The sequence below is a fragment of the Heloderma suspectum genome, chromosome 1 (assembly GCF_057233095.1).
Source record: "Heloderma suspectum isolate Gila_16-S chromosome 1, 16-S_ref, whole genome shotgun sequence".
NCBI classification, from domain to species: Eukaryota; Metazoa; Chordata; class Lepidosauria; order Squamata; family Helodermatidae; genus Heloderma; species Heloderma suspectum.
The window spans coordinates 143,885,574-143,912,695 of NC_139458.1; the positions used below are offsets into that span (position 1 = coordinate 143,885,574).

General features: G+C 41.6%; 1 protein-coding gene across 11 annotated transcripts in view; it reads left to right on the plus strand.

The window, feature by feature from the left end:
* USP37 (ubiquitin specific peptidase 37) overlaps nt 1-27,122 on the plus strand; it is a 65,924-nt gene that overhangs the window by 35,373 nt on the left and 3,429 nt on the right. For 6 of the 11 annotated variants that reach the window (XM_084805756.1, XM_084805764.1, XM_084805749.1 and 3 more), the window contains 5 exons: nt 14,535-14,679; nt 15,987-16,242; nt 18,220-18,386; nt 21,683-21,746; nt 22,799-22,914. In XM_084805756.1, coding sequence (XP_084661882.1) covers nt 14,535-14,679; nt 15,987-16,242; nt 18,220-18,386; nt 21,683-21,746; nt 22,799-22,914 — 748 coding nt within the window. Of the gene's footprint in view, nt 1-14,534; nt 14,680-15,986; nt 16,243-18,219; nt 18,387-21,682; nt 21,747-22,798; nt 22,915-25,430; nt 25,534-26,645; nt 26,761-27,122 lie in introns of those variants that run through there. The other 5 variants (XM_084805784.1, XM_084805773.1, XM_084805804.1 and 2 more) reach the window with 3 other exon arrangements.

The window sequence follows — 27,122 nt, forward strand, 5'->3', positions numbered from 1 at the left end:
GAAGTACTGAGTCTCAGAAGAGACTATGGCTCAGCCGACTCAAATTCCGCCACTGCCGCCATTGCTGGATTCTCCCATTGCAAAAGCTACAGTGACATCAATGTCAGTACCGAGACCACCATTGCTATCGCTACAAGAGCACTTGCCTATGGCATTGACCTCTGAAGGAGAAATAAGGGAGCTATCACGCCCATCGGTACTTTGAGGCTCTCCTTAGCTTATGCAGATGCCTTCATTACTGATACCAAGAGAACGCCTTACAAGGGAATTCTCTCCCAAGTCATTTAGATCTGAGAGGTATGACTTTCCCTATGCTGACCATTATTAAAGGGACAGACGTTATAGGTCACACTCACCTGTAAGGGAATATAGTAGACCTTATGATTGGTTACATCCACCTCGAGTGTGTTATACCTACAATGATTGGTGAGACCCTAGGGATTTCTTTCCAGAATGGACTCACGATCTTGGGGCGACTTTTCCACATTATGCTCAGGTACAAGAGGCATCACTATCACGGCCACTGCAGGAGGACTTGTTTCTTCCTGCCCCCCCCCCCCCCCGTACCACCTCAGTCTTCTCTGAGAAGTTGCTCTCCCACAGGAAATAGAGAATCATCAGTCCCTTTGAGACCTACGTCTCCAGGGCCCCTTCAAGGGGCAAAGCCTATTATGGCAATGCATGAGGATGTTACATCCCCACAGTCCACAGAAGATTACCAATCTGATTCTTGAGTTTCAACAGCCCCTCCCTCCATATCTTCGCCAGATGATGTTGTGAGTGCACAGAAAGGTGCATTCCTCTCCTAAGATCTTTTTCATTTTTTGGATCAAACTCTCAGGATGGTACAGTCACTGGGGATTGAGACCCAACAATCTTCAGAGAAATTACAAGAGCTGTTTTTTGATGTGGTTTATAGGCATCAGCACCGGTTTTATTACATTTATATCCTGGCTTTTTTCCTCCTAAGAAACCCAAGGCGGCATACATAATCCTCCTCCTCTCCATTTTATCCTCACAACAACAACCACCACCCTGTGAGGTAGATTGGGCTGAGAGACTGTGACTGGCCCAAAGTCACCCAGTGAGCTTCCACGGCTGAGTGGGGACTAGAACCTGGATCTCCTGACTCCCAGTCCAACACTCTACCACTACACTATACTGGCTAACCCATTTTCACCTACTCTGTTACAGATGGTCACAGATTCCTGGAAAGCTCCTTCTTCAATGGCCTGCACTTCAAAGAGGTTGGAATCTCTGTGTAAGATACAGGAGAAGGACACAGGCGTTTTGTTTACGCATCCTTGCCCTAATTCAATTACTGTTGAGACTTTGGAAAGCAATTCTCAGAAAATTCATGCCTCTCTGGCTGATAAAAAGGGAAGGTGTTTAGACCTGTTGGGAAGGTGTCTCCACTCCTCTGCAACTCTGGGGCTTAAAGTCGCCAACTACCAAGCCACGATGTCCCAGTATCACCTTATAGGAAAAGATTGTGTCCCTCTGTGATTATCTTCCAAACAAACAGAGAACTGGCAAGAATTTTTCACGCGGAAGCGTTAAAGTTGTTGCGTTACCAAATCAACACCACACGACATCAAGCAGGTTGCATTGCTAAAGCTATGGTTGGGACCGTAGCCCTTAGAAGACATGCCTGGCTTCAGTCAGCGAGATTATTTTTTTAAACAATTTTTTATTGTTAATTTTAACCAAACAAAACAACGAAACAAACCAAAAACATTTTAAAAACCCCAATACAAATTTAAAAATATAACAACATATTCTAAAATCCTCAGTTTCGAATATTACAATATTCTAAGAAGAAAAAAATAGGGAAAAAATAGGTTACACATAAACTTCAGTAAAAGCAGACCAAATATCCAAATATAAGTCCATTTGCAAGTTACACCTATATACCACTCTTTCAAATGTTGCTAGCATTGTTAAGTCTTCAATCCATTGCATTATAGGCAATGATCTTTTATCTTTCCAGTATTGTAATATCAGTCTTTTAGCAACCATAAGGGCGCGAAAGATCCATTTACGCTGACCATGTGTCACATTCCAAAAAACAGGTAAGTAATCTAAGAGAACGTTTACATCAGTAAATATACAAGAGCTTTCCAATACAAAATTTATCCGTATAATAACTTCCTCCCAAAAGGAGGCAACTACTGGGCATTTCCAAAACATATGAATAAGAGAAGCATTGACTGCATTACACCTCCAACCATTGGCCGAATTTGACAAGCCGTTATTAAAGAGACATTGTGGCATCCAGTAGATCTGAAGCGAAAATTTTTTCTGAGTAAGATGTAACCGAAGATCCACAGAAATACCGGATACAGACGCCAAAACGGCAGTCCATTGATTAAACAATATAGGAAGTTCCAATTCCCTATTCCATTCCTGCAGTTAACCACATGTATCATATTTGTTCATTGATAATAAGTATTTATAAACATGAATCGTAGGTCAATATATCTGGTCAGCTTCAATAAGTATTTCCAGTAACGAAGGAGACTTCGAAGCAGTAAAAGCAACAGGACTGAATCTAGAAACTAACAATGTTTCAATTGCAAATACTGCCATTCCACTGTAGCAGGCAAACCAAATTTATCTCGCAAAGTTTTAAATAGCAAAAATTCATCATCAGCACCCACTAATTGATCCACGGTAAAGATACTTTTATCTGTCCAGGTCCACCATAAAAACATTTTCTTTCCAATTCTTAAATGTGGATTTCCCCATAAAGTCAATTTGTCATGGGAAAATGGATCAAAGTGTAATTGGTGTGACATTTATACGCAATGCATCTGACTGCCATAATTGGGGGAGGAGCTCTGTTTGTCTTAATGTACTGAGAACCTAATGCCATCCATTTAAAGAGAAGATCCAGACAAGAAGATTCCAACACTGACCAAGGTGAAAAACGTTATTCTTGGTGGAAAGGAACCCCAAAATAATTTACGGAACAAAGCATTAAGTTTTTGAAAATATTTGCCAGGTATAAGTATAGTGATCCCACGTATAACAAAAATAATTCGAGGAATAGTATTCATCTTAAGTGTATTAACCTTACCCTATAAACTTAACTTTAATGATGCCCATCTATCTATATCTCGCGAAATATCATTAATCAACTTATTTAAATTTAAACTAATCATTTGAGATATATCTCTAGGGATAATTATTCCCAAGTAAATAATAGACTCTGGGTACCATCAAAATTGTCATCTGGCTAATACACTAGTGTATATCCTATCTCCAATCGGCATTATTTCCAACTTTGACCAATTAATTGAATAGCCAGACAATTTACCAAAAGTATTAATCGATTTCCTCAAAGCTGGAACCGACGACTGGAGTTTTGAGATGAACAAGAGATCATCAGCATAAAGGCTAATTTTAAATTCTAAACTGAAATGGACAAATCCATGAATACTACTGTTTTGTCTAATAGCACATGCCAGGGGTGCCAAACATAAGTTGAATATCAATGGGGAAAGTGGACAACCTTGTCTGGTGCCCTGCCCAAGTAAAAAAAAAAAGGCCGAAAATAAACCATTAGTCATTACTCTCGCTCTTGGAGCTGAGTATAAGATTGTAGCCCATTTCAAAAATTCTATAGGAGAACCAAAATTAATCAGTGTGGTAAAAGTAAATTTCCAATTAATTTTGTCAAAGGCCTTTTCTGCATCCAAGGAAATGATGGCCACCTAGTCAGTTCTTTCAGAGTTTAAAGCAACTAGTTAACAACTAATCTAAGATTATCAGCCCCCATCTGTTTTTAATAAATCCTACCTGGTCTGGTCTAACCAATGCAGCCATAACTTGTTGCAGCCTATCAGCCAAGATTGCTGTTAATATTTTGATATCTCCATTATTTAATGATATAGGTCGATAGTTAGCACAGTAAGTATGAACCTTGCCATTCTTAGGAATCACAGTAATATAAGCATCATTTAATGATGAAGAAAGGGAGTCCGCCTCAAAAGTATAGTTGTAGAGGCGATACAACTTTGGGGCTAGAAAACGAGAAAGTTTTATACCACTCAGTTGGGAATCCATCTGGACTGGGTGATTTCCCAGTGTTCATTTTCATTATTGCATTCATAATTTCCTCTAAATGCAGAGGAGCTAAAAGGAGCTGTTGTTATGAAGAATCTAAACATGGAAGATTGATCTGAGAAAAAAAAGCTTCCATATCTTGCTCTGGTATCTTATTACTGATACTGTAAAGATCAGAATCCCCTTCATGGATCACTGCCTTGTTTTGGCGAAGGGGCTTGCGTAACTCAGTGAAGCCATAAGTTATGCCGTGCAGGGCCACCCAAGACGGACAGGTCATGGCAGAGAGTTCTGACAAAATATGGTCCACTGGAGAAGGAAATGGCAACCCACTCCAGTATTCTTGCCAAGAAAACCCCATGGAACGTATCACAAGGCTAAAAGAGATGACGCTGGAAGATGAGCTCCTCAGGTCGGAAGGTGTCCAATATACTACTGGGGAAGAGCAGAGGGTATTTCCAAGTAGCACCAGAAAGAGTGAAGCGGCTGGGCCAAAGCCGAAAGGACACTGAGCTGTGGATGTGTCTGGTGGTGAAAAGAAAATCCGATGCTGTAAAGAACAATATTGTTTAGGAACCTGGAATGTCAGATCAATGAATCAAGGTAAGCTGGAGGTGGTCAAACATGAGATGGCAAGATTGAACATCGACATCTTGGGAATCAGCAAACTAAAATGGACAGGCATGGGCGAATTTAATTCAGGTGACCATTATATCTACTACTGTGGGCAAGAATCCCTTAGAAGAAATGGAGTAGCACTCATACTCAACAAAAGAGTGGGAAAAGCAGTACTGGGGTACAATCTTAAAAACGATAGAATGATCTCAGTATGAATCCAAGGCAAACCATTCAACATCCCAGTAATTCAAGTCTATGCCCCAACCACTGATGCCGAAGAAGCTGAAGTTGATCGGTTCTATGAAGACCTACAACACCTTCTAGAGCTAACACCAAACAAAGATGTCCTCTTCATCATAGGGGATTGGAATGCTAAAGTAGGAAGTCAAGAAATCACCGGGATAACAGGCAGGCATGGCCTTGGTGTACAAAATGAAGCAGGACAAAAGCTAATAGAGTTTTGCCAAGAGAACACGCTGATCATAGCAAACACTCTTTTCCAACAGCACAAGAGGCGACTCTACACATGGACATCACCAGATGGTCAGTATCGAAATCAGATTGATTATGTCCTTTGCAGCCAAAGATGGAGAAGCTCTATACAGTCAGTAAAAACAAGACCTGGAGCTGACTGTGGCTCAGATCATGAGCTTCTTGTTGCAAAATTTCAGCTTAAATTGAAGAACGTAGGGAAAACTACTAAACCATTCCGGTATGACCTAAATCATATCCCTTATGAATATACAGTGGAGGTAAGGAATAGATTTAAGGGATTAGACCTGATAGACAGAGTGCCTGAGGAACTATGGATGGAGGTCCGTAACATTGTTCAGGAGGCAGCAACGGAATCCATCCCAAAGAAAAAGAAGTGCAAGAAAGCCAAGTGGCTGTCTGATGATGCTTTCTATCATCAGATGATGTCTGATGATAGAAGGGAAGCGAAAAGCAAGGGAGAAAGGGGAAGATATATCCAACTGAATGCAGAGTTCCAGAGAATTGCAAGGAGAGACAAGAAGGCCTTCTTCAATGAACAATGCAAAGAAATCGAAGAAAACTATAGAATGGGAAAGACTAGAGATCTCTTCAAGAAAATTGGAGATCTCAAGGGAACGTTTTGTGCAAAGACGGGCATGATAAAGGACAAAGAAGGCAGGGACCTAACAGAAGCAGATGAGATGAAGAAGAGGTGGAAAGAATACACAGAAGAACTATACAGGAAAGATCTGAATGTCCCTGATAGCCATGATAGTGTGGTCACTGAACTTGAGCCGGACATCCTAGAGAGTGAAGTCAAGTGGGCCTTAGGAAGCATTAGTAACAACAAAGCTAGTGGAGATGACAGTATTTCAGCTGAGCTATTTAAAATCCTAAAAGACGATGCTATTAAAGTGCTGCATTCAATATGCCAACAAATTTGGAACACTCAACAATGGCCGTAAGACTGGAAAAGGTCAGTTTACATTCCAATTGCAAAGAAGGGCAATGCCAAAGAGTGTTCAAACTACCGCACAATTGCGCTCATTTCACATGCCAGCAAGGTGATGCTCAAAATCCTACAAGCTAGGCTTCAGCAGTATGCGAACTGAGAACTACCGGAAGTACAAGCGGGGTTTCGAAGAGGCAGAGGAACTAGAGATCAAATCGCCAACATTCGCTGGATTATGGAGAAAGGAAGAGAATTCCAGAAAAACGTCTATTTCTGCTTCATTGACTACGCTAAAGCCTTTGATTGTGTGGATCACAACAAACTGTGGCAAATTCTTAAAGTGATGGGAATACCAGACCACCTTACCTGTCTCCTGAGAAACCTGTACGAGGGTCAAGAAGCAACAGTAAGAACCAGACATGGAACAACCGATTGGTTCAAAATTGGGAAAAGAGTACGACAAGGCTGCATATTGTCACCCTGCTTATTTAACTTATATGCAGAGTACATCATGGGAAACGCCGGGTTGGATGAATCACAGGTCGGAATTAAGATTGCTGGGAAAATTATCAACAACCTCCGATATGCATACGATACCACCCTAATGGCAGAAAGCGAAGAGGATCTAAAGAGCCTCTTGTTGAGGGTGAAAGTGGAGAGTGCAAAAGCTGGTTTGAAACTCAACATTAACAAAACTAAGATCATGGCATCTGGCCCCATCACTTCCTGGCATATAGAAGGGGAAGAAATGGAAGCAGTGACAGATTTTATTTTCTTGGGCTCCAAGATCACCGCAGACGGTGACTGTAGCCATGAAATTAAAAGACACTTGCTCCTTGGGAGGAAAGCTATGGCAAACCTAGACAGCATAGTAAGAAGCAGAGACATCACCTTGCCGACAAAGGTCCATCTAATCAAAGCTATGGTTTTCCCAGTAGTAATGTATGGCTGTGAGAGCTGGACTATAAGGAAGGCTGAGCGCCGAAGAATTGATGCTTTCGAACTGTGGTGCTGGAGAAGACTCTTACGAGTCCCCTGGACTGCAAGGAGGTCAGATCAGTCAATCCTAAAGGAAATCAACCCTGACTGCTCATTGGAAGGACAGATACTGAAGCTGAAGCTCCAATATTTTGGCCACCTAATGCGAAGAGAAAACTCCCTGGAAAAGACCCTGATGCTGGGAAAGACTGAAGGCAAAAGGAGAAGGGGATGGCAGAGGATGAGATGGCTAGATAGTATCACCGATGCAATGAATATGAACTTGAGCACACTCCGGGAGAGAGTGCAGGACAGGAAGGCCTGGCGTGCTATGGTCCATGGGGTCACGAAGAGTCGGACACGACTGAACGACTGAACAACAACAACAAAAGATCAGAATAATAGAAATTGTGAGTTTATGTCTCTGGGAGAGGTATATACTTTCCCACTCTCATCTTTAATAGGTGAAATGACATTCTGATGTTGATGCTGTTTAAGACGATGTGCAAGCTTCTTACTAGGCTATTCAACATTTTCCCAATATTTCTGTCGTAGACAGGACAGAGCAAATTCTGCCTGCTGTAAAAGAATATTATTCAGTTTGTGCTTAGTATTCTGTAGCTCTTGATAGAGTTGTGCTGTGGGGGAAGCGGCAAACTGAGTTATTAGAGATTTCAGCTTCTTGTTTAAAAACGTCTGTTGAGTTTTGTTAAGTTTCCTTTGATAAGTACCATAAGAAATAATTCGGCCCCTTATAAAAGCTTTACTGGCTTCCCACTCAATGGCAAACGAACCCACTGTACCCTCATTAGTATTAAAATACTCGGTTAGTTCAGCTAAATCTGAGTTTTAAACTTCTCATCATTGAGAGAAACATTAAAACGCCAAAAACCAGGGGCCGTAGGAGTGTCAGAAAATTGCAGTTTCAAACATACTGGGGCATGATCTGACACCACCAATGTGTCAATCTTCCAAACTTTAATGTGACATACTAAAGATGTAGAAATAAAAAAATAGTCTAATCTAAAGCTATTATGGTGAACTGGTGAAATAAAAGTATACTATTTGTCAGCAGGATGTAAAATTCTCCAAGCATCAGTTATACCATATTCCATCATATAAACCTGGAGTGCCAATCTAACAGCAGATTGGGTCTTCGGAGAAGGTGTACTCCTATCTAACAAAGGATCTAAGACCTCGTTAAAGTCCCCACCCACAATCAGTCATATGCTATATCAATCAGTTTAGCAAAACAATCATGAAACATGACCGGAGAATCAATATTTGGCCCATATACATTGATCATAGCAATTAATTTACCCATATACTTCCCTACCAGAATCAAAAAACACCCCTCAGTATCAAGAATCACCTGTTGAACTAACATAGACAATCATTTATGTATTAAAATTGCAACCCCTTTACACCATGTTGAAGTGTCTGTAACATAAGCCTCATCAACCCAGTCTTTTCGCAACATCTATCAATATGCAGCCATCAAATGAGTTTCTTGTAAAAAAAGAAAAGAAAAAAAAAGCCATGTCAACATTAAGCTCTTTTAACTTAGTAAGAACACTTTTCTGTTTGTTTACATTTCACAACCCCTTGGCATTCCATGAAATCCACGTTAAGCATTGAAAAAGCAAAAACAAATTGTTTGCCCCTCAGCCCAAACGCATCTTTCCAAATTTACAAAAAATAACAATTTATATAATGTAAGTGGTATAACAAATACATCCTTAGTTTACATTTGGGACTGACCATTTCAGACATCATTAGAATATTTCTTACTGCATAGAAACTGAGAAAAAAATTAAAATTATTCAAAAATATCAGCAATAATTGAAAATACAAAAACCCCCAAATAAAAATCAAATCATCTAATTTGTGTCCCCATCTTTTATCTGATACCCCCAAAAAGTGTCCACCCCCTAACAAACCAAACCAAACAAAACCTTAACAAAAACAAAAAAAATTTTTTTACGTGCAACACTAGTACTCAGCATCCCCCCCCCCCCGCTTGTTGAATACGTACACAGAACAATATTACAAACAAGCAGATTTAACCAGCAAGAAATAACAAAAAAGAGTTTAAAAAAACCCACAAATGGGTATTTTAAGTAATATTTTATCTGGAGACATATATACACACACGTACACACGTAACCTTATTAAACTAATTAATGTGATGGTTACATATAACCTTTGTTTAATCAAAATATGTAAATAGATACACTCTAAAACACAAATTATATATACATGGTTATGGTTATACATATGCAAAAAGAAGAAAGGAGGAGGGGAAAGAATAGAAAAAGAAAAAGGGAGAAGAAGAAAAAAAGGAAAGAAGCAATGGAATGTAATACAATTAGGTCTGGCATGTCACCCAGACTTGTTATCAGTGGATGCCAATGTGAAACCAAAACAACACGTGAAGATGCTGATAAGCATCTAAAGAAAGAAGAAGATGGCTGAATTCCAAATTCAAGGAGCAGAAGAAGACAGATCCTTAGTTTTAATTTGAACGCCAGTGACAAATAATTCTGCAGCATCAGAACTTAAAAATTTCTTCATCTGGCCTTCAAAAAAAAATGAAAAATGTGGCAGGATATTTGATGTGGTATGGCAAATTAATTTGCTTTATCAGATTTCTTGCCTTGGTAAATTGTCTTCTATCAGCAATTTCTTCAGTATAATCAGGAAAGAGCATAATCTTGTCGTTGGCTGGCCCCCACCAGAGTTCTCCTCCCTCTTGCTGTATGCAACAGATATTCTTTAGTGGAGGCCCGTAGAAACTGAACAGTAACTCATCCCGCCGTAGGACCTCGTGTAGAACCAGGAACACAATAAGCACGCTCAATATCAAGTGGAAAATCAAAAGGCAAAGCCAATAACTCATGCAGAAATTTATCCATAAACTCAGCAAGATGGAGATCTGTAGCCAACTCTCTGAGGCCAAGAATATGCAGATTAGTTCTCCGAGTAAGGGCTTCTAATTGAGAAATTCAAGCAGATAAAACACTGAGAGGCATCCATTGCAGTTTCGTGAGCAGTAACCTGGTCTTCAAGTGCATTAACGTTTGACTCCCTCTTTTGAAGACAAGCATTCATTGAACCTACAGACCCTTGAAGAGTCTGTAACAATGGAATCCTGGATCGATCTGTTTTGACTGAAAAGCTGTTTTGAGCTGCTTTGACTGGAAAGATAACTGCAAAGACATATTTTGTATTAAAAAAAAGCAGCTCCTCACTCTCTGCTGCATCTTTAGAAACTTTTGCTGGGGGGCCCACAGGGGGAGTAAGCGGCATTCCCAAGCTTTTCTTTCAATGTTGACATCCCCCTCTCACCTCCAAAAGCACAACAAGCAAATATAAACGTGGAAAACAAAAGCTTAAGCAAAGTTAATAGCAAATACCCAGATAACGTGACAGTCTCAAACAGGTATTTTTAAAGTTGAAACTCAGGAGAGACGCAGCGAAGAGCCGATCACAACGCCATCTCCAGCCGGAAGTGCAGTCAGCGAGATTAACTCTGGAGGCACAATCCCGAATACAGGACCTTCCTTTTGCTGGGGAGGGCCTCTTTAATGCTAAAACTGATGAGGCTATGGATGCCATACAGAAAGTAAAGAATACAGAAAAGAAGATGGGAAAATTGCAACCAACCCAGTACACCCCATATCGACACAGAAAATGGTACCAACAGCAGCCTTTTTACCAACAGCAGCAATATCAGGGCCAGCCTCCTCATTTTCAGTCTCAAAACACAACAGCGCCAGAAACAAACTTGCCCAAAGGGGAACACCTCTTCTAAACGGAGGCTTTGACTTAGACCTACATGTAACTCCTCTCACTTCCATGAGTCCAGTGCTTGGTTCTGGCCTCTCCCGTCACCTACCTGTTTGGCTGACAATAACCTCTGATGCATTGGTCCTCGACATTGTCCAGTTCGGATACCACATAGAGTTTGAAGTTCTCCCTCCTCTTGGTATTGTGAAGGTTACCACTCCATTGAAGGAAGAGATGGAAACCCTTCTTGGAAAGGGTGCTATTCGAAGGGTTGTTCCTTCCAGGACAACAGATGTTTTTTTTTCCCGTTACTTCACAGTACCGAAGAGAGATGGAGGACTTCAACCTATTTTGGATCTTCGAAACCTCAATCTCTTCATCCGCACCACAAAATTTCAAATGACAACGTTAGCCAAAATAATGCCTCTTCTGATTCGAGGCATTTGGTTCGCAGTGGTGGATCTCAGAGAGGGATATTTCCATATTGTAATCTGGAAAGATTACCAAAAAGACCTCAGTTTCATTATAGGAATGGAGATGTTCCTATTCACAGAGCTCCCATTCAGTTTGTCAGCGGCTCCGAGAGTTTTTACCAAGTGTGCTGCTGCAGTTTGCACCTATCTCCACATCCTTGGAACAGAAATATATCCTTACCTAGACGATTGGCTAGTAGTGGCATCGTCCAAGAATCTTCTTTCTCAGGCTGTCATCGTGATCAGAAGTCTTCTAGATGCCCTGGGTTTTTCACTGAATGAAGACAAGTGACGCCTCAGTTCTACTCAGAGAATCCCATTCACTGGGGCAATTTTGGATTCTATGACAGCACGGGCTTATCTTCCTATTGATAGGCTGCATAAACTTGTAAGTCTCGCCAAGAGTCTTTTTCGGAATTGTGTTACAACAGCCTTCCATATTCAGAGGCTCCTTGGTCTGATGTGTATGTAGTTTCCTACGTGATGCTCTGGATGAGATGCCTACAGAGTTGGTTCCTCTGCGCATTCAATCCAACAGACAGTGCCCATCGGGTCAGATTGACAATCCCCAGAAAGGTGGCAGACAGCTTGCTGTGTTGGATGGATCCACTCAATCTGAATTGAGGGTGGGGATGCCTTTGTCTCCGCTGGTACTGACATATGTGTTGGTGACTGATGCCTCTCACCTGGGGTGGAGAGCTCACTGCGGGTCTGTACAGACTTGTAGAGTTTGGCTAGACACCGAAAGATGCTTACACATCAATGCCTTAGAGCTGCTTGCTGTAAAAAAGGCACTTCAATTGTTCAAGACACGACTCATAAGCATGTCTAAGTGCTAACAGACAATACGGCAGTCCCCTGGTATCTGAACAAACAAGGGGGCACCCAATCGAGCACATTGGTGGAAATGACAGTAGATTTGTTGAATTGGTCCCTCGCAAGGAACATCACCTTCACGGCCCTCCATATACCAGGCAGGGACAATCTTCTAGCAGACACTCTAAGTCGAACTCCTCAAGTATCTCAGGAGTGGCTGTTGGTGAGGTTGTCCTTCAGGAACATCTTTTGCAGATAGGGCACATCAGTTATAGACCTGTTCGTGATGGCTCAGAATGCTATTTGTCGCAAATACTGCTCAAGAGGAGGACTGGGAAAAGAGTCACTTGGGGACGCCTTTCAACTTTGGTGGTCAGGGAACCTGCTTTACTTGTTTCCACCATTTCCTCTGATACCGAGAGCCCTACAAAAGATCAGGAGGGACTGGACAAACTATATTCTGATAGTGCCATTGTGGCCCAGACAGCCGTGGTTTGCTATGCTAATCAAACAATCAAGAGGCCATTATTACAGACTCCTTTCGATACCATCGTTACTGACAATGGATAGCAGCCGGGTCCATCACCCTGACCTACACTCAAACTTACAGCTTGGAGACTTTGTCTGCTGTAGTGTCTTTATCTGGGAACGTACAGGAGGTGATACAGGCAGCTTGAAAACTGAGCACAAGACTCTCTTATAGAAATAAATGGAAAGCGTTTTCTAAATTTGTGGCCTCGAAGAACATTGATTCACACTCTGCTCCCGTAGACATTATATTTACCTTCCTGCATATGGTATTTGAGAGGGGACTTTAACTACCATTGATCAGGGTATACTTGGCAGCCATTACAGCTTTTCATCTACCTATTGAGGAGTTTTCAACATTTGCACACCCTGTTGTGCGTATGTTTTTGCAAGGACTCAGGATTCTGGTGCCTCCAGTTAAAATTTTTGTGCTACAGTGGAGTTTATTGGTTGTGTTAAAAACATTCACTTCTAAACCATTTGAGCCTTTAGCCACTGTGGATTTAAGACTGCTTTCTTGGAAAGTGGCATTTTTAATTGCCTTTACTACAGCACAGAGGTCTAGTGAACTTTGTGCTTTAAAGATAGATCCTCCATACCTCATTTTTCATAAGGATAAGGCAGTGCTTCATCCAGATCTGACCTTTCTACCTGAGGTGGTATCTACCTTTCATGTAAACCAGGATATTGTTTTGCCCACCTTTTTTCCTTCTCCATCGTCTCAGTTGGAATCCATGCTTCATACTCTAGATGTGCGTAGGGCACTCGCATTCTATAAAGCAAGAACCGAGACATTTCGAAAATCAAAAGGACTCTTTGTATGTTATGTGTCTAAAGAAAGGTCTTCAGGTGTCATCGCAGCGCAGCTTGGATTGGACATGCCATCACTTCTAATGTAGGAGCTAGCAATGTTGGGCAATGTGTGGCCACAGGCCACATGCGGCCTCAGGTGCTTCCCAAAAACTTTAAAAACATCTTTTTTAAAGCATCTATAGCGGCTGCAGACTACCCAAATGGACAGATTTGCAAGCTAAACGTTGCCCATTTGGTGCTCTGTAGCTGCTATGAAGTGCCAAAAGCATTAGATTTAGCTTGCAAACAAAACTAAATTTAGACATTGTAGTGTGATTTTGGCCCTTTCCTCCCCTTTTTTTGTGGGGGTGCATAGTGTGGCCTGCGCAGGGGTCTAGGGAGGATGAAAATGACCCCTGATCTCCAGAAATTGCCCATCCCTGCTTTGGTCTGATCCAGTAAGGCTCTTTTATGATGATCTCCTGTTCCTATGCATTGTTTATTGTGCACAGGTCACATACTTGGAAGTAGTTCTGGAGGTTGTGGCATTTGTGCATGCAAATTGTATGTTTAAAAATAATAAATAACTTGGAAAAATGTATCGTGTATTTTGTATGAGTTGCACTGAAATGGTAGAAGTTTTACCTGCATAAAGGTAACTGAACCTGTTCAAAGCTGCTGAATTACTTATCAAAAGTTTTTTTAAAGCTAGCATCTGACCCAAAATCAAATCAGAGAGTTGGAATGGAAAATGTCAGTGATCCAGAACGAAATCCATGTTTGTAATGGTTCTAGGAATACTATGTTTGCCTTGTGCACGGCTTTCTAAATATGCATTAAGAAAATGTTTTTAAGGGCCAGTGTTAAGTAGATTATAACATTTTCCTGACGATAATGGGTTTATTCACAAAATATATGTATTTAAATTATGTAGTCTTCCTAGCTGTTATATGAATATCTTATTTGTCTGTTTAACCTGATGTTCTTTATTGTTGTGGACAGTTTCTTTAAAGATAAAGAACAAAAGTTCTGTGTTTACTTTTCAGGAAGTACTCATTCAAGTTTAAAGGTCCTATTCTAAACTCTGTGGATTCAGACAGTGAAGATGAACCACTGAAACGTCCTGTTGCAAACAGCCAAAAACAGTGTGATTTCCAAAGCAGGGAACAACAGCGAGAAGAGCTAGAGAAAGTAAGGAGAGTGATTTTGCAGAGGAAAAAGCATACATGCTCTATTACCCAAATGCCCAGCCCTGTGAAGCTAATCACTGAAGGAATAGGTGATATCATCTGTACATGCACAGCTTTTAAGCAGTATCTGGGAGCAGCCATGGCCAGTGCAAGCCCAACTGAGAGTAAAGATCACTGAAGCTTGAAGACAAGTGAACAGTCTAGCACTGTAAAAATGGGTTGCCAGTCGCCTTATTGCTGGTACCTTCTGGCCCTTTTAAACTGCCCAAAACTTACTAGCCCCCTCAAAGAGATGTGGTAAGGAAATGTCTGGCGCTGTGTGTGCTGGGAAGTTTTATTGCTGTAGTACACCTTTACTTGAAGCTATGAGAGAGAGCTGGGCAAGCTCTGGCAACTTTATAGGATCTGAGCAGCCCACTAATTTCCGATGCTCCCCTAATCACATACTACTACACTGTTTTTCTTTGGGGTTTTTTGCAAGTTTGAAATGTCCCTTCTAGTTTGATAGCTTGATTTTTAGTCCAGGGGTGGGCAACATGTGGCCCACCATGGCCATTTCTATGATCCCTGCCCCTGCCACCCTTAAAATCCTAGCAGATTTGGGCTCCCAACACCAGCTTCTCAGCAGAATCACTGGGATTTCAGCAGCAGCCAATGACAGTGGGGGAGGGGTGCAGCCCCTGCAGAGTTCTGGGAGACCAGTGTATCCCGCACCAAGCCTCGGTAATTGCCTAACACTGCTCTAGCAGTGCTCTCAAGCCTCGGTAATTGCCTAACACTGCTCTCAGACACTGGAAAATCTCTACACAGAGCTGGCAATATTCCTGGGGATGAAACCATGTGAAGGAAGACTATCTGATCAGGACCATTCTTAGTAATATACACTTCTCTGGAGTCAGTGGTGCATCCCTTTTTTCATCTTGAACTGCTAGGTGTGGAGAGATTTTCAAATATTTGAGCTGGCCCATAGACTGGTGTAAGTGCAAGAGTAGTTTCTAATAGCCGCAAGTTGGTTAGGACCTGCAGTGAAAATACAAGAGGCAGTGTGTACCATGTGTACACAGCAGTGAGTTGGGTGGTAAGAAATGGAGAGCTTTTCTGGAGACCTAAATGTGTGTCTTCAGTCTTCGAAACCTAACGCTTATAGATTTGGTGGTCACAGGCAGCTTTGGACCCCAAAGTAATGGTGCATTGGGTTTGTGTATTTGGAGTGCTTAGCTTAGTTTACCTCCACAATATACTAACCTGAAGGAGGAATGTGCTTAGTCATGCATACCCAATTCATTGTGACTTTTTATTCACTTGCAGCCTTCAAAGAAAAGTAGAACAGAGAGCGATAAGGCTTCAGAGTTGCCAAATGCTGGATTTGATGGGATGAGTGAAGATGAGCTTCTAGCAGCTGTTCTGGAAATGAGTAAGAGGGAAGCATCACTGTCATTGAGCCATGATGAAGACAAGCCCACAAATAGTCCAGACACTGGCTTTGGAGATGATGAGCTGCAGGAGTTGCCAGAAAATATGGAACCTATGGATGTGGAGAAACCCAAAGCAGCTACAGAGTCAGGTGAGAGTAGGAAGATTAACCTCTATAGAAGCTTGTAATTCTAAAGACAATGTTTAGTGGAAATGGAGAGGAGGGTTGGGGAACTAAAACTGCTTGAAACTATTTTTATTGACGTAATGTATTTGTACTGTTAAAAGGTCTTGGACTTTTAACTATACAATGGGGTCTACATTGTTGATGATCCATTTACTTGTAAAAATATGGCAGCCCACAATATTTTTTATGGAAATCAGTATGAATCAGCATCAGCTTATGATTGGAATGGAAACCAACCAAAAAAATAAGACAACCCAAGTTGGAAAATCAAACAAAATTCATCTTTGCTTTCTCTCATATCTAGGAAAAGAAATGCAAAGAATTAAAAAATGGAAATATGAAGTTGAGTCAAGTTGGGAAAGGCAAAAATTTATGGTGATTTTGCATCTTGATTTTCCTTATGCAACAAGGTTATGCTCAAAATCTTACAAGCTAGGCTTCAGCAGTATGTGAACCGAGAACTACCGGAAGTACAAGCTGGGTTTCGAAGAGGCAGAGGAACTAGAGATCAAATCGCCAACATTCGCTGCATCATGGAGAAAGCAAGAGAATTCCAGAAAAACGTCTATTTCTGCTTCATTGACTACGCTGAAGCCTTTGATTGTGTGGATCACAACAAACTGTGGCAAATTCTTAAAGTGATGGGAGTACCAGACCACCTTACCTGTCTCCTGAGAAACCTGTACGAGTGTCAAGAAGCAACAGTAAGAACCGGACATGGATCAACCGATTGGTTCCAAATTGGGAAAGGAGTACAACAAGGCTGTATATTGTCGCCCTGCTTATTTAATTTATATGCAGAGTACATCATGAGAAACGCCGGGTAGGATGAATGACAGGTCGGAATTAAGATTGCCGGGAGAATTATCAACAACCTCAGATACGCAGACGATACTACCCTAATGGCAGAAAGCGAAGAGGATCTAAAGAACCTCTTGTTGAGGGTGAAAGTGGAGAGTGCAAAGGCTGGTTTGAAACTCAACATTAACAAAACTAAGATCATGGCATCTGGCCCCATCACTTCCTGGCATATAGAAGGGGAAGAAATGGAAGCAGTGACAGATTTTATTTTCTTGGGCTCCAAGATCACCGCAGACGGTGACTGTAGCCATGAAATTAAAAGATGCTTGCTCCTTGGGAGGAAAGCTATGGCAAACCTAGACAGCATAGTAAGAAGCAGAGACATCACCTTGCCGACAAAGGTCCGTCTAATCAAAGCTATGGTTTTCCCAGTAGCAACATATGGCTGTGAGAGCTGGACTATAAGGAAGGCTGAGTGCCAAAGAATCGATGCTTTCGAACTGTGGTGCTGGAGAAGACTCTTACGAGTCCCCTGGACTGCAAGGAGGTCAAATCAGTCCATCTTAAAGGAAATCAACCCTGAGTGCTCATTGGAAGGACAGATATTGAAGCTCAAATATTTTGGCCACCTAATGCGAAGAGAAAACTCCCTGGAAAAGACCCTGATGCTGGGAAAGATGGAAGGCAAAAGGAGAAGGGGACAGCAGAGGATGAGATGGCTAGATAGCATCACTGATGCAATAAATATGGACTTGAGCACACTCCGGGAGAGAGCGGAGGACAGGAAAGCCTGGCGTGCTATGGTCCATGGGGTCACGAAGAGTCGAACATGACTGAACGACTGAGCAACAACAACAACACACTTCAGGAACATGGCTGCAAATAATCCTTGCTCAGTGTGGATTTTGATGTTTTATAAGTGTACGGTAGACACTAGATAGACTTTGCTTTAGAGATTAAACCCTTTTTCTCTTAGACAGCATCCATCCTGAAATACTCCCAAACCAGTAGATGTCACTCTGTTCCTGAGATTTGAGTGGTGTGAAAAGGACTTTGCTGGTGGCCATCAAGAGAACTGCCTCCCACAAATCCTCCCAGAAACCAGATTAAACCATCCATGTGGTGTTTTTGTTTCCATAGGTTTTGCCAACTTCACTGAGATAACTAAAGATTTTGATGAGAATAAGGAAAACAAAACTCCGGAAGGCACTCAGGGGGAGGTCGATTGGCTGCAACAGTATGACATGGAGCAAGAGAGAGAAGAACAGGAGCTACAGCAGGCTTTGGCTCAGAGCCTCCAAGAACAAGTAAGAGCCAATGCGCTTTCTCAAGCATTAGAAATCAAACAGCTATCCAGGAATGCCTTCTCTGCTGCTAAGAAATCACATACAACACTCACGCTCAATGTCTCTGATGGAGAGAGAGAGAGATGAACGATTCCTTTTTGGCTCACTAAATAGTATAGCACTACAGACCTTTGTTTACGAACCTCAAATTTAAAACTCTTGTTTTTTATGAACAAAGGCTTTTATGGAGAGATGTATAAGCAAAAACACAAATGTATCTTACTGAATCTGGCATATTTTTGAGGAGTAGTTTTAGCAACTTTGGGTTCAGTTGTATAAGGTAAGGCCTTCTAGTCAGATTTGTGCCTCTATTTTTTTCCCCACTACAGAATCAGACCATTGCAGCTGCCTGTGATGTTTCTGCTAGTCTTGGTTTGTGAAAAGTTAGGAGAAAATATCATCCCTGCATAAATCCCCTGATGCAGTGTTGCTCATCTCTATTGAAAAGAGCAGCTGCTATCAGGCAAAGAAAACTCCAGGATTCCCTTTTCCTAATCCCAGGACTGCTGAAAATATGACACACATGCACACAGGGTTGTATCCAATAGTAGTCTAACTTAAGTCCCATTTATTTTGATGGGCCTATTCTAAGTAGAACTAACATTGGATACAACCCAAAACCATTCTGAGTCAACTGCTCTATCTTGCTCAACCATTTAGAATTCATGAACCTTGTACTTCAAACTCACTATCTTATTCGTGACTTCTTGGAAAGACATTTCTCACAAACTGGATGTTAGAAAATGAGCTCCAGAGTAGAGAGCTGCTTTTGGAGAGTTTTGTCATGTTCTCCCTGCATCCCCCCCCCCCCCCAACTTGTGACATCAGTAATTAGTTTCTCCATTCCCCACCTCTCACTCTTGTTTGGGGGAGATTGTTGCTGTCATTGTTCTGTTTCTATTTATGTGGCTTTTTGGTCAAAAAGCCCTCAAAGCATCATACAAAAGGTTAAAAAATACAAATAAAACAATACAATTAAATTACAAAAGAAGTAAATTAATATACATTAATAGTATCAGCAGTCAAAATCAGGAGCAATTAACTAAAGAGAGCAAAAGATAATGAACAGGGTAACGGAAAAAAAGAAAGAAAAGAAAGAAAAATAATGGTCTTAATCATCTATCACAGGATTAGGCAAGTTCCATTGATCTGGGAGCCAATCCTCACCCCTCTGTTGCTGAAATTTGTTAGTGGCAAAAAAAGCTTTATTTTCCCTTTAAAGCAAAATGCAAGGGGAGTGTGCACTTGTTTGTAAAGCAGTGGTGAACAACTTGTGGTGCTTCAGATGTTTTGGCCTAAAACTCCTATCAGTCTTAGCCAGCATAGCCAATGGTGAGGTATCATGGGAGTTGTAGGCCAAAACATCTGGAGGGCCACAAGTTGCCCACCCCTCTTTTAAAGCAAAATCATACTCCCTTGGGGTTTCCAGCAGCACAATTTTGTTTTAAAACAAGGCGTAAGCTATACGCCTTGTTTTAGAGGAGAAATGTGGCTTTTTGGCCACCACTGCCATGCCACTGAATTTCAGCAGGAAATTCAGCAAGCAGACACATATGTTGCCCAGCCCTGATCTATCAAAGTCAAATATGCCTCTTGGTTGAGGGTTCCACAACCTCGGTGCCACTGCTTAGAAGGCCCTGCCCCATGCACCCACGAACTCCACAAATAGTGGTGAGATGTATAGGGATGTCAGAGAATTCTGCCATGGACTGAAATGGGATCGAATTCCCTTCAGTCCGTACCACGGAATCCTCAGAGGAATGGCACCACGAGGTCCTGCAGAGCCAGCAGTCATGCAGCCTTTTTTTTTGTCATCCGCAAAGAGTCATGGAATTTTTGTAAATAAACGCAGTGTAGTATGTTCCGATAATAAATACGCAAGTTTTTAAAAAAAATGAATTGTGCTCACCACCTTGTTTGTGGGTGTTCTTTTTAAATTGAAGCCAAAACACTTCCTCCTCCTAGGGGCTTCCCAAAACCAGGCTGTCCTAGGTGTGCCTGAGCGATGCACTCTTTGTTTAAAGCAACGCTGTTTTAAAGAAAGAAAAAACCTTTTAAAATGACCATGCCGGTCCGGAGCCCTGCATGAGGCATTATTCTCCCTGCTAAGCTTTATATTTCCACATCCAGTGTTGTTGTTGACGCTGTGAGGCTAAAATGGAGAGGAGAACCAACTCTGCGCATGTCTACTCAGAAGTAAGTCTTACTGAGTTCAATGCGACTTACTCCTACACATGTCAGCACCCCACTCGCCCCCAGCTCAGCTTTGTATTTCCACATCCAGCTCATGATCAAACCTCCTGTTAGTTATCTCACTGGGTGACTTTGGGCCGGCCTCTAACCACTACACCACACTTCTATTATGAAACGCATGAAAAAGAGACAGTATAATGGAAAGTTCTTTCTGAAGCAGTCACACTTGTACAAACGCAGCATGAAGGGAAAGATTAGCAAGCTTCTCTTTGTTTGAATAAAAAGCACACTCTGCACATGCTCAGGGAATGGACAAAATGAGGAATAAACATACCACGGAATATGAAGAACTGTATTCTTCCATTATGTGTGTGTGTGGGGGGGGGGAGATTCTTTCTCAATCCAGCTGTTTCCCTGGTATGTTTATACTTTTGTTAAATACATTAAAATTGATAAAGAAGTTGAGTAGGTATGGATGCAGCCATTGTGAATAACTCTGATGATGAAGGTGGGATTAGGAGTAAACACCCTAAAAATAAGTCTGCCTTGTAACTGAACTATTTGAAGGTGGAGGAGGAGCCAGTTGAGCGTACAGAGGCCATATCCATGAGGTCTGTTCTTTATTAAGTTGCAAGCACCACTACTCTTTGAATACTTTTAAAATGTAGTAGGGGCGTGTGTGTGTCCGTCCCTTCATTTGTGTCCTCAGCTTAGGCAGAGAGCTTAGCATACATCTGGCCACATTGTGGGGATTTTTGTTCAAGACTATTGTGCTTTGTTTTGCAAGTGGTTCACACTGATTTCAAGACTTTCCAGAAGAAACGCTGTAGAGAGCATGTTGTGGTACTAGGGACTTGCTGTGTTGCATACCAAACTCAAGCAACTTGAACAAACTTAATTAAGGCTTGTTCTTCAGAGCATTTGGACTCTTGCTGGTCATAGACCTGCCTGCACAGGGAATTAAGTTTGTTGTAGAAACTGCATAGTTCTCAATGGCAGAAGCAGGGAGCCTGTCATAAGAACAGCAAGTGTCTCATTAAACTAAGTTTGGTTCTCTACTCCAGCAGGAGGCGCGAGAACAAAAAGAAGATGATGACCTTAAACGAGCCACTGAATTAAGTCTACAAGGTGAGATACACAATAGAAAATAGAGATATATTTTAATATCATACTTTTGACTGCTCAGAGCACTTAAAAGCAGGCTGGTGTTTTGTTCTATGCCTTGTTTGTATCAGATTGTGCTCTAGTCTTTTCATTTCAGCTTTGTTATAAAAGCAAATTCTGCTGGTAAATTCTGAAAATGCAACATGCACAGTCCATCTCATGTTCAGAAGTAAAGATGTGTGAAACCCCAATTAAATTGTTTGCTAGTCTTAATGAAACATTTGTGGCCTCCCTTGAAATTCCTCAGATGTTTTCCCAGAGAAAACCCCCAAATTCACTTGCAATTTCATTTTCTACAACATTCAGTAGCAACTCCAGTTAATATATCTCACTGACAGAACAGCTTCCTTCAGCAGAAAGGGGACAGGGTGATTCTTCCTCCCTGCTGCAGTCTCAAAACCTGCTCAGGAGAGTTGGGGGAGCCTGTGGAGCAGATTTTGGTAGCGCTTGGGAGACTGCAAGGAGAGGAAAATGTCTCATCGTGTGAGGAGAAATTCGCTTGTACAACAAGTGTCGTTTTCTTCAGGATACTGAATGTCTGTTACATAAATCCTGTGAAGTTTAAGCTCCTGCAGAGTTTACTATTTCCTGCTTTTTGAACGAAAATTGTGTATACTTTGTTCAGTCAAGCAAACAGTGTAAACTGTCATGAAGAGCACTTCTTGCCATGAGTAAACAGTGAGGAAACAAGATGCTGCCAGCACTCTGGTTGCATGCCACCTTTAACTGGAGCAGCAACATTTGAGAGCTGCACCTCTAGCTGTTCAGTGAAGCCTGGAAGGAAAATGTTGTCTTTCTACCTAAAAATCTAAGTTGAAAGCACAGATAATGTTTGCTATGGCTCTGGGTATATACGTAATAGAAACTTTTCCTTGGCACCTTTGACAAAAGAGGGTTGAATGTTTTGGATGTACAGTGGGCTGATACATTGGCCACTCCGTTGTATAAAGTCTTGTCATCTTTGTTTCATGCATATGATCAAGGGTCTTATGCAGTGTCATTTTCATGCTATTTAGAGTTTAACAGCTCCCTTCTGGATAGTCTTGGCTCTGATGAGGACTCTGGGAATGAGGATTTTCTAGACATGGAGTATTCAGAAGCAGAAGCTGAGGAACTGAAAAGAAATGCTGAGGTGATGATCTGGGATATTGTGGAGCCAACTCTTGCTCCTGTTATTGCTACATGTGGAACAGAGGATGTGTAAATGCCTAATAGGAACTTTTCTGTTAGTGCAGTTTGTGTGGCATGGTGCACTTGGCCATCTTTGAGAAAGTTTGTAAAGTTCCCTCAATTGCTGCCAAGTGGTGAGTGACTGCAGATAGTAAACTTTGGGCCTTGGTGACTTGGGTTCAATCCCTGCCTCAAGACTGGCCCAAGCCATTTTGCTGCCTGAAACAAAACAGCAAATGGCGTGGGTGGGGGTGGGTGTGTGCACACGCCCATGCCCACACCCACAAGGTACATAGTATTCAAGCTTGACTAAGTCATTTTGGGACCTGAGGCAGAAAGTCTCACAAGTACCTCTCCCTGGGTGTAAAAGTCTTAGTTTGGCATAAATCCTCCTTACATACAAGATAAAGGTTAAGAGCAATATAGCTTTAAGTGGTTGAGCCTATCACCAGGTAATTAGGCTGGTCCCTTCAAAAGCTACCGTCCATCCCAAGCTGAAAGGAACTCAGTTAAGTTCCTTAATATATGGGTAGCCTGAGGATGAGAACTACAGTTGGGAAAGACAATACAAACAAATGTATACATACTGTGAATACATCTTCCACAAGCCAGAACTTGCTTGCTTCTTGCTAGGGTATTAAGTTAATTAATTAATTGCATTATATTAGGGAAAGGGGTGGGGCTTCTCACCTTCAAATTGGGGTGGGAGGGTCTGAAGCTACAATCCTAGGCATGCTTACTTGGAAGTAGCACCATTGAAGTAAGTGGAACTTACATGTGAGTAAACATGTAAGATTGAGGTCATCACATGCTTCCTATTCTCCGTTCCATTTTCAATTGAGGTGCTTGCTTAAAGACTTCATGGCTATGGTATTGTGTAGCATGAAGGGATGAAAATAGCTTTCTTGAGGGGAAGGAGAGGTAGCTTTAATCACAATGATGCAGGGAACAGGGTGAGGTGTGTGGCATAAGCTGCTGCCTAGTCCTTACGCTGAAGCTGGGGGAAAAGCCCATCTCTCAGTCTCTCTCTGTTCCCACCAAAGTGGAGCTGCTGGGTGCCACATGATTTCCTGAAACAGTGAGCAGAGAATCAGCCCCAAACACTCTATTTATCCTTATGGATTCATAAAGCTATTCCCTACAGAAATACAGATCCTAAGGAACAATGAGTGAAAGGGATGTACAGTGAAAGGCATAGCTATCTTCCCACTCCCAGCCAAAACCTATTTCGGGTGCAGCCAAATCAGTTGATGGGCCACTTTGTACTCAGAGAGCTCCGCGAGCTTGTGGCACTCAGCTCTGTGTGTGCTGGCCATGTGTGTGAGAGGTGGGAGCCATGGGCTGGGGAGCTACTTTTTGCTCCACCCTTCCTCATAGGTGCAGCTGTGGTGAGAGCGTAGCAATGGCAAGTGGTGCATATGGAAGGCAGCCGCTGGAATACAGCTGGACTCTCTCAAAATTGAAGGCCCAGCCAGGTACCAGTGGCTGCAATTCTTGCGTGTCATTTGCTACTGCTACACTCTTACCACAGCTGCACCTGAGGGGTGGGGGCAGAACACAGCAACTGGGATAGCACGCCAGCTGGCAAAAGCTGCTTCAAGGCCAGAAGGCATCCCGCTTTCTTATGGGTGGATGAGGTGGGCAGCAGCAGGCAGATGGCGGCATGCTTGCTCTGCCGCTTGAGCCAAGAGGATCAACTTGCCTCATAGCAGGGCAGTGTATTCACCTACATGTACTTAGATGTGTTACTCTTGTTCTTCTCTTAGAGATGGGGGAAAAAGTGACCTTCTGCAGGGAAACTGGATGGAGTAGGGGGAAAGAGCTGCTTGATTTACTGGCTAATATAAACTGGTATTTCATTCAGCACAGTGATTATGTTGTAGGTAATATGGGGTTCTTAGTCCGGACGTAATCGTACAAGCACCTGCTAATATGCTGAAGACCTGTTTTGTGTGTGTTCTGAATGATTTGGAAAGATTGCATTCCACCTAGAGACATAAAACTTTTGGGAATTTTGAAGCCATGGGGGGGGGGGGACTTTTCCTGTGTTTTTTTTTTTCTTCAGAAAAAACAGAAATGGGAAAATAAGTAATACTTATTTTTTAGCGCTCTTTACAGATCAAATGTCACTTCGTTGCTTTAGGACAGCCTTCCCCAGCCTGGTACCCTCCAGGTATTTTGGACTTCAGCTCCCATCAGCCTCAGGCAGCATGGCCAATGGTCAGGAATGCTGGGTACTGTAGTCCAACACATCTGGAAGGCACCAGGCTGGGGACAGCTGCTTTAGGAACATAAAGCAGCCTCTATGTTCCTAAAGTTATGTTATGTATAACCTGGCTTGCTCATAAAATTATCATTATATTTTAAAACATTTAAAAGTAAACTCATTTAGTAAATTTGCCTGAATAAATGATACTTTTAAATTTAATATACCAGATATGATGATTTTATGAGCCAACCAAGATGTACATATTTTAGGTTCCTATAAATGTCTGACCAGAAGGAACATCAACCAGTCCCTGAAACATCTGAATCATTCTGGAAGCCAGAAGAAACAGGAAGATCTGGAGGCAGAGGAAGACTGGTGTACAGCTTCTGTACCTGTTTGTAAGAACGCTTAGGGAAATTCCTAAGCCTGTTCCTGTTTTTGGGGTGGAGCTTAAGGAAATCTGATCTGAAAGAAAAGCTGTTGAGATTTTATTTAGCTGGGAAAGACTCAGCTTATGAATGGTAAGCAACCATATTTAATTTAAGAACCCTTAAGCAATCTCAACATTATTTGAAGAGTAACATTTTATTCACTTTTGTAAATTTATGTTAATGAATATCTTATTTTTTGTACATTTTGAAAGGTGGTCTCTAGTGGTAGTGTCAGTCCCGTGCTTATGCCATAGGAACCAAGCTACTGAATTTCTTTTAGGTAGGGTTTATTCTAGTGGCAGCAATTAAAAAGTTTTATAGCTGAGGCAGCATTCCCTAGTGGTGAGGTATAATTAACAACTTTATTAAAAATTGGCAGTGAGTTTTATAGACCCAAGCCTCAAAGTTAATTTTTTAAAAGAAAGAAACTTAGATGAGATAACCGTCATGCTGTTCTATTGCATCTGCTGACAGTAGTGGAATAACCTCCAATGGGTTTTTACGTGTGAGTTTTAGATTAGAACTACATTGACTGTTACAGCATCTAACCAGAACAAGACCAGAAACACTGGACTTGTAGAACAAAACCCAAACTATCAAGAATGCACATTTTCTTCCATATTGTGATATGCTGACTGTACTCACATGTTGGGAAACTGAGCATGACTTGGAGCATCCTTACATGTCTATCAGTAAAAGATACATTAGATCAATAATTTTAATAATGAATGGAAGAAATAACTATGCTGGGAATCTTACAGATAGGATTAAAAAAACATTCCCCCATGGCTTCATTATTTCCAAATATTTTACATCGCTAGTCTTTCTTTCTATAAAAATGTTCTTATTACATAATTTTTAGAAATCATTTTGGGGGAGTAAAGGCTTGGTAACAATATATAATCACCTTGTCTTAAATTCTAAAAGAAAATATTTCATAATCCAAAGCTGTTTGGTATTTCCAATTTTTCAGGAAAAAAACAAAAATGGTCCTGCACGGCAAAAATGGGAAAAAAATGTTTTTTCTTCCAAATTTTCCCATTTTTTTTCCAGGCCTTCACATCTCTAATTCTGCCCTCCTAGCACAGCAGTTAGGTAAAAAAAAAAACACCTTCAACTGGAACCAGTGGAATCTTTTTAAGGGCCTAATTGTTGTGAAGAGAGGACACTGCAGACTGGATAGAGAAGCCCTGTAGGCTGCTTCCAGCCCCTACTGGAGATTCCCCATCCCTTGGTGTGGGCTGTTACTTGGCAACACATAGCAAAGTCTGACTTTCCATCCTGAGCCTTATGGAACTCAGGGTGACAGATTGACGGTATGTCAGTTTCTGGGATTTTAACAAATGGAATGAAAAGGACTGGTCCCAGATAGGAGGGGCTTTGGATAAAATGTTTGCCTTAGGAAGCACAGGGTAAAATGGAAAACCAATCCATTAGTGTGTTCAGAGTACATCCCATTGAGGAAATTTAATTTTTAACACAATGGAAATTAATACAGATTTTGTTGTTTCACTTCCCAAGGATATAATT